At 31.1% G+C, this 12,691-nt stretch overlaps 1 protein-coding gene and 1 long non-coding RNA gene across 2 annotated transcripts in view; both read right to left on the reverse strand.

The window, feature by feature from the left end:
- LOC123696837 overlaps window positions 1-3,800 on the reverse strand; it is a 43,570-nt gene extending 39,770 nt beyond the window's left edge. The window contains exon 1 of the mRNA XM_045643218.1: window positions 3,388-3,800. Coding sequence (XP_045499174.1) covers window positions 3,388-3,553 — 166 coding nt within the window. The 5' untranslated portion in view covers window positions 3,554-3,800. The remainder of the gene's footprint in view (window positions 1-3,387) is intronic.
- Window positions 3,801-8,712: 4,912 nt separating this feature from the next.
- Window positions 8,713-12,608, reverse strand: LOC123696844. Its single transcript, XR_006752135.1, has 3 exons — window positions 12,455-12,608; window positions 9,243-9,473; window positions 8,713-9,047 (listed from the first exon to the last, which is right to left on the reverse strand). It is a non-coding gene; the product is annotated as an uncharacterized LOC123696844 (long non-coding RNA).
- Between the last annotated feature and the right edge of the window lie 83 nt (window positions 12,609-12,691).

Below are 12,691 nucleotides of genomic sequence, written 5' to 3' on the forward strand. Positions count from 1 at the left end.
ATTTTCGACCGGTTCCTCGTTCTACACACATACGTCTAACAATACCACAATTCAGTACCGGAATGTACCTTGATTATTATTAAAAATGTGGTTCCATCCAGATACATGTAGAATTTTTCCTTTTCTTGTTCTATGGATATTTAGGATAATTTATATGTTTTGCCTGTACCACAGATTATATAATCCTGTACGATTGATGATTGATATACATTTTTTTCTTATTAGTGTGATAATAAATTATTAGACTGCGCACTGGTAGTTGTTCCTACTTAGGTATGTATTTCTTATCTCTAGGTAATTTCTTATTTGTTATATTATTTTATGTAGATATATGTATAACTCAGAAGTAACACACAAAAGATATTTTGATAGTGTAAGACACTTTCAAAATATCTTTTGTGCACAAAAAGCTCTATCAAAGAACATGGTTCTAGCGACCTTTGTAAATATGGAAGTCGGAGTCGTGGTTAGAAGCGAAGGGAACTTTAATATTCTGCCAACATTTGAATGGGAAATGTACCTACTCTTACTGAAACATGAATTCTATTACGTATACCTACAGAAGATACACAGAGTGTCGATATAAGGAAGCATTGACTTAACCTACCTTTATTGTTATTACAAAATGTACCTACATTGTGAAATACATGGTATAGTCAATTTAATTTGCTGCATTTACCTATAACATAATATAAAATAAGTCTGTATTTTACATGCAAATGTAAGTATTTGAAAATAAACGAAACAGAAAATTTTCTATTGCTCCCTTTATTCCTTCCCCATACGCAGCCACAATATTGGGGAACTACTTTCTTAGTTAACATGTAAACACAATATGTTAAATAAGAAAACTGTAACGTTAACGTATCTAATATTAAAGATAACCATCTTTTAATGAATATATTTTAAACTATTTTATCTTACATGAGATGAATCTACGGTGATATAACCGTAACAAGAGATGCCCCCGCATTGCGGATCTTACTTTTGACTCTTGTATTATTACAGCGCAATTAACCGCCTTTGTTAGGTGTATTAAAATGATACTGGGTAAGTAAAATAAGTGTTGTTGCTTTTTGTTGTGTAAGAATCTCGCGAGACTACTTACAGTTTGCTACAATTAAAGACTAATCTTACTAACACCACATTTTACATATAAAAATTAAAATATATTGGTGCTGGCACTTTAATGATGCTTTAATTTTTATTTCAAAACTTTTTTCCAGTTCTGTCATTTGTTTTACGGTTTGATTCCTTGCATGGTCTATTTAACATTTTTAACCAATCAAATTATTCTATTGATTTGTAGTTAAGTTTCAATCTATACCTACATATATAATAAATCTGTAGAAGGGTCAATTCTGTACATTGAAAATATTGAAAAAATAAATACCAGGGGGTGTTACTGGATCGATACCAAACCCAAATATGTGATTAAAAAATTTTTTGTCTGTCTGTCTGTCTGTCTGTATGTTCAGGCATCACGTGAAAACTAACGGTTCGATTTTGATGAAACTTGGTATAATTATACCTTATTATCCTGGGCATAAAATAGGATACTTTTTATCCCGAAAAAATACGTAGAAAAAAATAAAACTTAATTTTTCCGTGCGGAAGGAGTCGCGGGCGGAAGCTAGTTAATAATAAATTCTCTAATAATTTACGGACTTAGATAGAATATAAATTTTATGACTTAGTTACCTATAGATTACTTAAGTAACACTCTGATGATATTTTAATACTTATTCTAGGAAAACATAACAAAGCATGGGATATTTTAAATATAATAAGTATTTATTTTTTAAATATAACCATTTTAAATGAAAGTAATATAGAATATTTAGTAACGATTATTATTATATAATCTAAGATTAGAGCCATAAGGCCGCCATTTGTACATTTAAATCAATTAAGATATTTATAAAATAAGATAAAACCCAATGTACAATAAAGAATAAATAAATATTAGGTATTTATTTATTCTTTATTGTATTACCAAATATTGTTTACCAAAACCTAATCATAGAAGCCTTTATCGAAATTTATCTTCTACAGCATCTCTTCTGAACTTTAAAAACTAGAAGATAGGATAGATTGATTCAAATAGGCTCACATATTACACATCTTCAATATGTTGACATAGTAGATGATACGATAGGATATGTGGGCAATCTAGTTATGATGTGTTCATTTGTTCTTGTATAACGTTGACATTATATTAAACTAACGACATATGCGCGGCAACTGCTTGCTAATTCTGGAACAACACGTGATCTTCCAAGATTTTTACTCATACAATTTTATAGCTAAATATTATGGAATCTTTGAACTGTAATTAATTGGTGGAATGTTAAAAAATTGAAATATTCATTATGTGTTAATTATTTATATGTAGCACAGATAATATAATACTATACTAGTACATGTAGTGTCAGGGGGACTGTGTAGATACCTGCAGTGGGAATATACGGACTGATAGTGATGATGTTAGGTATGTCTAATTGTAATGTACATCTCTAAAAATGATTTAATATGGGAACAAAGTAAAAAGTAAAGAAAACTTGATATACCTAATATCGAATTTACGTAAATCATTTTGGCATAAAACACTTGAAATATGTGAAATATAAATATTAAATTGCAGTAAATTAACCGGCCGCGGCGCCCCTTTGAGTTAGTTTCAACTGAAACCCGCTTAATATCTTTTAAATATTTAAAAGCATTTTCAAGCTTAATTAGAGCGTAATATATTATTAAGAGCCACTTTGAAAAGCTACCCTTAATAAATAAATAAATAAATATTATAGGACATCTCAAAATCTCATATGTACGTTTGCCTGAACGATGTCAATGATATCTATTTAATATCTTTTGTTTCACACAAAATAATACAATTTCCTTTAGGTTCTTATTTTTGTCTTTATCTTTGTAATTTAACTGATACAGACACTATATAAATATTTAAAAGACCACCTTTGGGCAAAATTTATTACCCGAACAAAAAAGCCATTTCGCGTTCAAGTAAATTTATTAAATTAAAAAATATAATATGACATAAATACATATTTTATATAGAGCATGAGAAATAAGTAAATAATATTCACAAGCTATACAATCCTAAAAATAATCCAATTGAAAATTTTATTTCTTGTCATTATTGACGTTTTTAATTTAAGTAGGTACCAGTATTTATGTACAATTATCAAAACCGATATTGAATATTTTGTGATCTGGCTTTCTGAAAGCCATTATAATTTTTATCCATCAGGTTAACACTTATCACATCTTATAAAGTTATAACCATAATTTGCATCAAACATAAATTTATGTTATTTAATTTTCCTGTCAAACTTTTCCCGCCAAAAAGTTTTATGCGACAAAACCTACCTGGTGGAGATTTTTCGGGTGTTGGAGGTTCTTCGTGATGGGTCCTTAGTAGTTGTAAAGCGAATTCAGTTCCAACTTCTTCCGATCTCGGGCACGGCACATACGCGTACTGTTTCTTCGTAGGCGCCGGGATAGGCGCGACGCGGTGTTTTCCGCGGTCTGCCATGCGGCGTCTGACGCTGCTTCAATGTCGCAACTCGAGCCGCGCTATCGATAAAGCTGGATCGTGTGCAACTCGCAACCGATAATCACATTACAACACTAGTCAACAAAGTTGTTTATAGCTCGGTTTGAAGATTGCGTTATGCGATCTAATTAGGGTTAAGTTAGACTTCAAGAAATATAAAGTATAGCGGTTATTAAACTGTTGTAGATTTGGGGCGATCGGTTCCAGGTACTTTTGTTTTTATTACGCGTATACAGACAAAAGATTTCAGTGTAATTGAAAATGTATTAGGTATTTCTGAATTTCGATGATTGGTCATGACTCATGCTTTGCATAATGCATTAGAAGTTCTTTTAAAAATTGGTTTATTGAAGTAAGTATTTGAATGATATTATTTATATAATAACTTAGTAATTTAGTTTTATACTGGCGTGTTCGTTAAATGTATTTCATTTATAATTAAAAAAGCTTTAAATGAGATGCTCGAGGCTTTCTTTCATTATAGGTAGGTACGTGGACCATAAACATTAAAATTAATAGTGAAAAGATGACGTTTCATTACAGTCAAAATTAGTTTACGATAACTAATTGAGGTAAATTTATTCAATTGACAGAAACAGTACGAACTAAGTACCTACCTATATACCAACCCAATAGCATTAAAATAACTAAAGATTAAATTCACGCCTGCTCCGCCTTACAACAAAACGAAAGTAGACCTTTTTGGTGGCAGCCTGATGATTATCATGGCAATTAAGAAAAAAGTTTGTACATCACTAGTGTGGCCGTGTGTCTGTGCGCGCGCAAGGAACGGGTCCGCACTACAACGGTCGATAGCACGCGAAAAGCGAGATTGCACTTGGATGCTGGCTGCTGCACTCAGACAATGAAAAAAGTTTATATAAAAGCCTTTTTCAAATTTACCGACCAAACATTGGCAAACAAAAATATTGTCGAAATCAGTGAAATATATTAAAAATCGCAACAAAATATTATGGCTTCAAAAACTTTATAAAAGCTAACATTGACACCGATATGGTCATTACGTACCTACCGCATCAATAGCTGTTATAATGATTACGATTTTTCTATAAATACCTTACTCATGAATCAGTTTATATGAAAAGCACTGGCAATATTTTTTTTAATGTTTGACCTATGAAAACATTTTGAACTGGTCGATCTTAGTTCGTCATGAAATATTCATTGCAGCCTTGAACAAAGTCTTATAAACAAAAGCCATTTGATGAGAAATAACAGACTCAAGAAAGCGGTCTTTCTAAACTTTCTCTCTGCAAAGCGCTTAAAAATAAACAGCAAACATCAAAAAGATATCATGATATATTATCTTTGTGTATGAGTAGCAAGTTAAAACGTGTGTAATAAGTATATATTGCTAAATTCTCCTCTATAATAATTTATCATATTTTATGTCTCAAAGTTCCGCTAAAAATTTTCATATTCTGTTATTCATGAAATTCGGTTCAATTATTAGATATGAAGATATAAATTAGAATAATGACTAAACTTGCAATGTCCCCTTAATAACAGGTAGCTTAGTTACATATTATCAATATTATATAACAATAATTATTGTAACTATAGCAGCTATGTATGTCCATTGCCAAAAATTACTTTAATTGGAACGCTACATTTTAAAATAACAATGAAGGTTAACGCTTCTGAGAATTTTTTATTTGTTATAATAGTTGCCTTTGTTAGTTACTTGTTCCGGCATTGTATTATAAAATAAATCCAACAAGTTCTTAATGGATTGTTATACTGCGATGAAAAATTAATGGTACACCGTACAAGTATAAATTCGAGCGGAATATTTTTAAGCGATTTTCAGTTATGTAATACCTATAAGACTAGCTTTAGCTTTTGATATCGCTTGTACTTGGCCGATTGATTATTATTAATTTATTTCTTGGTGAAACTTTTTCACAACCCCACCTGTAGGCTTTCGAAGTTATACTATTGAATAGAGTTTACACGGTAAGAACACGGGTGGAACACGGTATGCAAAGCTTACACGAGAGCTTTGATGGCGTGACGACTTCCGTTATCATTAAATCTTTGAAACTTCTTACAAAAACAATTTCAGTACAAAACTGTTTTGTCGTGCATAATCTTGACTAATTAAAGGACCTCAAAGTAGTCAATTATAGAGTAGTTTAAAAAAAATATTTTCAACTCGAAGATCGTAAGTATACTAAAAATATCTCGTAGGTTCATAATATCATAATATATCACAGGATTGCTTATAGGTAATATTATACGATATTCATAGAAGAAACAATCCATGCATCCAATCATATCCGAATAGGTACTATATTAGTTCAGAATACTATCCTCGTGTTTCACGAAATCAGTTAACTAATTTAAGTTTCGTTTAAACTTAATGAATATTAGTAGTAATATAAGTAGTAGGTAGACTTATATGCATGCACAGAATAGATTTACATTTATTTATTGGACATATATACGAATTTCTAGATTGTCTAATGTCCATCAAAGAACACCCTTAACTTACCACTAATTGGGACTATTATAAATGGCATTGCGTGAAATGTCAGAGAGTATTTATTCCACATTTATTCATTTAACACAGAAAACAAACATAAGACAATTTAAATGAGTATTTACTTGATCGGATTCACTACTCAAGGCGCTTAATATTAAAAAGGTAACGTCATTTAGCGTTTTAAATAATACAATGGTTACCTACAGAACTTTTTGCGCTGAATTATTAAACTTTAATGATGGACGCTACGCGCCGGCTGCTAGCTATCTTTCCTAATAAAGATGTCATAATTTATATAAGAGAGATCTATTACGTGTGATTTTACCCTGGTAGTTTTCATATTTAACCAGTAGGTCTTACATACTAAACATGGACTAAAGGAACATCAGTGTTCGTGTAGTTATTGAACTTATTCATCAGCATCATCAGCCCATATTTATTTGTACTGCAGTCACAATCCTCTTTTCGTTTTTATGTTTACTAAGTTGTGTTTCAAATTCAATGTTTAATGAAAATACAACTACGATACTTCAGATCAACTTCCGAGAGCATAATTTCGTAGCTTTCGTAAAACTTCTTCGCCAGGTAAACAATATTATAATATAAATTACTTGCAGTCCAAAGTAAACTTTATATTTATGCAGCCGAGGTTCAAAACTGTATGGGGAACAAAAAGATTCAGTATTGTCTTCATATCCTACCAACAGAGATCATTTCATTTTTAATAAAATGTGTTTGAGTTGAGCGTATAATACTTTAAACTGTTTATTTCAAAAGTAAGCCATACTATTTTCTGAACAAAATACATTCTCAAATTATTGCAGGCATAGGCACTTACGATTTTTTATTCAGTTAAGTAAGTAAGTAAAGCAAGTTGAAGCAGGTTGAAGTGACTTTTTTAAATATTCGCTCTACTCGCTCTACTTTTTAGATTCATGTCGTTATCGTATATGCATACTTTTATATATTATATACTCAATGTTTATCACAACAACTTATATCAATAGTTTCGACCGTAAACCATTTAATAGAAAATATTCAAGTTTAATATTTCCTGAAATGCATCCAACCTTAGCATCCAACGAAGAGCAAACTGCCTATAAATAATAATATTTAATGATGATTCATATTGATTTAATTTGCTCTTACTTGTTATACAAGCTACAGATTATATTTTGTTGTTTAAGTACTTGCAGTCATCGTTATTCAATCTGTTACTAATAAAATTGTATTTGTGGAAAATTCATTACGATAAGTACAGTATACTGTATGATAACTCTGTACCAATATGATAACTCTGTAGTTTTCAAACGACTTAAAAAGACAGAGGAGTAGGTAGGTAAATTTTGATGATTCATTATTTTTTCATTTAAAACTCAAGCCTCCTGAGTGGTCCCATCTACATTTCCTCTTGTTCTGACCATTTGAAGTCAGTTTAGTTTTTCGTTAAACATAGTTTTGTCTTTCATTATAAGTCCTTAACCTCTTGAAAAATTCTTTAACAAGACTTAATAAAACTTGAGGCTAAGTTCGGATAATATTTAATATTCATAAAAAAATGTCTCAGCTTAAAAATCTCAAGACAAACAAGGGTCAACGAAAACAAGGTGTCATGTTTGAATGTTCCATGTCAGCTTTTTAGGTCAACGAGGCGAGACAAAGATGTTCAAACTCGGAGAATCTTAATTAGAACAGAGTGTACAAATGTCGGGTATGTCTATGTCACAATATGTGAAAATCATTTTATTTCATTGGGGTATAAGGCTAAAGGGCGCTCATGTAAATAGCAAACCCGAAACGAAATTGTAGGGGACATGTTTAGGACGTGTATTACATATTCCTTTTTAGTGTTTTATTGTTATTGTATAATTTTATTAACCAACTTCAAAAAAAGAAGGATGTTCTTGAATAAAATTATATTATCATATTTTGTATATTCTTAAGTACCTATTATATCTATTTCTGCATTCGATTTCTTCCAGTAAAATCAAATTGAAAATTGAAGGGATATTGGAAAAGGGCAAGAAACATTAAATTCTCATTTCTGAGTAAATTGGTTAATAATCGAATTTATCAGAGAAATTTACGTCATCAAAACGAATTAAGCGGCACGCTTGGAAGCCTAATCATTTGTCCTCGGTTCTTATTTCCATGAGAATTCCATACACTTTACCCATACCTTTGATATACTTATGTTGAAGCTATAAATAAGTTGACCATAATGGAAACAGTCAAAGAACTTAAGCCTACTTTACCTGCCTATATGTATGCTATATTATGTTCTGAACGCTTACGGGCAACAATTGACACCTAATATGGTGCTATGAAAGCGTTTTTGTCCTAAATAGAGCAGATATACCTTCAAAAAATATTTTTTTATAACTTTTCTGCAGAGGAAACTATTAATTTTCGTAAAATTTTATACCTAGTCGAAGTTACCTAAATTCCTTGCCATACAAATAACCTATATTCTATTCTTATCTAGCTTTTGGCAGTTAAGCCGTTTTAAATTATTGCCAACGTTATTTCGTCACTCTAATCAACAAGTTCTGCTTTGTATTAATCTCCCTGTGACAAAAACTATTATTTCATAATTTAATCGTCGCCTTGTACAGGTTGGAAACAAAAAATCTTTCATGAATGATGCTATTTAATCTGTTAACATGAATTACATGACAGGGTTAGTACGCGATACCAAAGAACCAAGTAGATACGAAGAAGAAATGCTAAACGCCATAAAAACTTATCCCTTAAATTTATTTGCCGATTTTATACAGTCAATTTTGGTTGGTGCTTTACAACTAGGTGTTTTATGACGATTAACTTAAAGCGATGATGATGAGCAGGTCAGTTTAGCAGAAGTGCATGTCCGTGAACGTTTTCTTGTCTTTGAATACGGAGCCCCAGGCGCCATAGTCCTTTTTCTCTTGCATTTTAGGTGGCTGAGTTGGTGCGATCATTGGTTTTCTGGAAATGTACAATAAACATTTTAACATTGTTGAATTAGAGTAAAATAAATGAAAGTAAAAAAGTTGACTATATTTCAATTTGAGTTTCATAGTTATCTGCTGACTTAAAGTTTCATTTTTATCGTGTCAAGTTACGTACAACATTCAAGTCCTACTTCATCAAAATTACAGCTGAAGAAATGCTCATACTCACTTAAGTGGAGCTGGGAAGTCGAATTGTTTAACAAAGGAAGCTTTGCTAGCGGTTTTGATTTCGTCGCCGCGGGCCATCGTGTTTGGGTGATGAAGCGATGGGGATGGATGAGTAGACGTCAGGCGTGTGATCTATGGCACGTGTTGGATGTGGGTGAGCACCGCGTGTTCCAGACGGTTGCCGGTGTTCGCTCTACGACTGCCTTTTCGGGTGCACAGGTTTTTAGCTAGCCTGAAATTTTATGGTGTCATATTAAAAACACCGTATCAATCGTCATTTCAACAGACCAAATGTATCAAATATTTTCTACGTTACTGCAGAGACTTTCGTTTCATTAGCTATAAATTCATAGGTATTTTATAACTAGGTTTGTTTAAAAATCTAGTAAGAAATTAATGATGTTAAAACTATTGCTTTAACATTTATAGCAATTAAATTATCAGTCTTGTACGATGAGTAATGAAACATAAAACGATAATATTAGAAACATTAGTTCAATACTTAATGCATGTCCATATAAATTATTATCCTTAGTACACAAATTTGCATAAAATATAGGTAATAATAATCCTGTATAAAACAGGATGGACCGCATGATGCAACAATAACAGTTTCTATCATCAGCTAACCTCATTTCAATATTGTTTTCCAAGGGTCTTGGTTATTTACATAACCAAGTAATTTATTGTAATAGATTTGTTTGGATTGTAAAAGAAACCGTTTTTACTACAAAACAGGATACTTCTGTTAAGATTAAATACTAGTTTTTGAATTGATAACAAAAAATGTAAGAATTCAATACCACTATAAAAACTTGCACAGAATCTTGTTTGTTGTTTGTAAATCAGTCGTCTAGAAAGCTTGTATCATAACTTCCATCCTATTTTTAGATGATTTTGTTTTTTTGTCGGTGGTTGCTCCTTTCACCGACATTTCCCAACATTTCCTAAGGTTCAATGACATTCAAAGTCTTGGTCCATTCGAACATCGTGTGACTGAGTTCAAACACGCGACCAAGGCGTGATCGAGTCTCCTTCTAGCTTGAGACGTAAAAATCAACCGGTTATTCTAATATTTTTAATAGAATATCTTGGTCGCAACTTTGCAGCATTTCATTTTACCTCATATTTAATTTAATATGGAATATGTAGGTAATCTGTCATATCGACATTGGTTAGATCTTGGTTAGATACATTTATAACTCTTTTGTCATTACTGGAAGTAAGACCACGTTATATTGAAGAAAATTAGTTTAATGGTTTGCATCGTAGGCATCATACTACGCTTTGCAGAAACAGACTAATCTCATGAATGTAAAAAAATACCGCGTGGGTAGGAGGAATCTCATTGTAAACTTTTATTAGACATGATTTTAAGGTCAAACATGTGCACAGGTTTCACATAGTATCACATAGAGTGAGATTAAATGGATTATAAAATTCCTGGATGGATAGTAGTATATAATTTTGATGGGATGAGATATTTTACCACGGTTCAAAGGAGCCTTTATAAGTATTTAGCATCCTTTAACAATCTCCAACAAAATCGCTCCGTTGCGACGTGAAAGAATGACATCGAGACAAATAGATAAAAATTAAACATTTTTTTTCACAATACATGTTTATAGTTACTTAGTTACATTTTTTTATAAATCTTTAAAAAAAATAAGTCATATTTTTTACTATCTAATTAGAATGGGATAGGATTATGTATAAGATCTCATTTTAATAATATATTTTCTATGCTTATAATTTCCGTCTGTTAATAATTAGAGTCTAATGTGAATAGTCGGTACGAACATTCTCTAGTTTTGAGGTAAGTGTAAGTATATGTATTACAAAGGGTACAATAATTCAAGTGACTCGATGCGAGTCAAAGCTTGTGGCATGTTGATTGTATGAAAAAATAAATAAAATAAAAATGGAAAAAAATGTGCCATAATTTAATTTGGGACCCATAAATAGAGAGTGGTTGACTAATATACCTACCTACTTACTACTAAACCAGTTATACTATAAACATGGAGTTATGCATTCAGAATATCCATGAGTCTACCTACCTACTACCTATAGTTATATATGTTATATCAGATACTTTGTAAGAGCAAATAGAATTATCTGAATACGATATCTGTTCATTATAAGTTTTAGTTTTGAGTGTAATAGAGACTATATAACATAACAGTACATAAGCCAGAACAGACTGAAGTTTTGCGACAAATAAATTTTCCTCATTCATAATTCGACGAGAAAATTTTGACAAAATTAGTAAAAACAAACAAAATAATTTAAACACTAATCAGGTTTCTTTTAATCTAGAGCCTGAACAGAACAACTTCCAGCTTTAAATTGTGGAACAGTAGGTATCATTCTCATATTTGTATCGTTCAACAATTTAAATTTTGTGTGTGATTTATTAGAACTAATTTTTGTTGAGTTCATGTTGAATGAAAATTCAAGGCTCTTGAACATTTTGATAATTAGGGACAGTTATATTTTTGACCCATGTTTTAAATAAACCCGGGGAGGTTTTGTTTTTCTATTGTCAGGTACCTACTATTGAAGCAAGCCAAATAGGTATAGGTATGTGATTGCTATGTTCCTACACCTTAAATAAAGATACCTATGAATCTTTTGAAATAATATTTACGAGTTTTAAAGCCTTATTTTTTTTTTATGATGCAGACACTATGTTTGTATTAAAGCAAGATACAACTTATTCTACATTTGTACACTATCTTAGCTCTATTTTTATTTTTAGCGGTCAAAAACGTACTTTTGTGATATTTAAGTTTGTCATAGCCATGTTATAGCAATATATGTAAGTACATAGTATCTATTTTCTTAATAAAGAAAATATTAAAATTGCTTATGAAGTTACCATAAAAATGTTTCCTTAATATAGATAACCAACCAGTTAAAATTATAGTCAAAAATATTTTTATTGTGATATTAAAGTATTCTTCAAATTCTGGCTTATATTTGAATAAATTAAAAATATGTAGTAATTAATGACAACACTTCATATTATAACAACAAATTATTTCAACATCGTTTAATGTATACCTACTAAGTTACTACCTAGTAGTTTTTTATCCAGCCAAATATAATATTATGTTCAATAGCTGCACCAAAAACATAATTAACCTAATTCACTTACTGCATGTTTACAACAAAATCCATCATCACTTAATTAATAAATCAATTGCTGACCTGGGAAGGAATTTATCGGTGATCGCAAATCTTCTCTTCGATCTTTTCATTAGCACCCAAGTTATTAAAAAAAAAATTAAAAAATACTCTCCAATTGAAGAATTTTGCCGATTAATACGGGGACCGAATTAAAACTGAACGCAAGTATGGACAGTAGAGAGCTATATGTAAACCAGATTGACACCGGTTCTGACGTCACAATGTACCTCGTTTAACTTGTAGCGGAGCGTCATCATA

This window comes from Colias croceus, chromosome 13, assembly GCF_905220415.1.
Source record: "Colias croceus chromosome 13, ilColCroc2.1".
In the NCBI taxonomy this organism is placed as follows: Eukaryota; Metazoa; Arthropoda; class Insecta; order Lepidoptera; family Pieridae; genus Colias; species Colias croceus.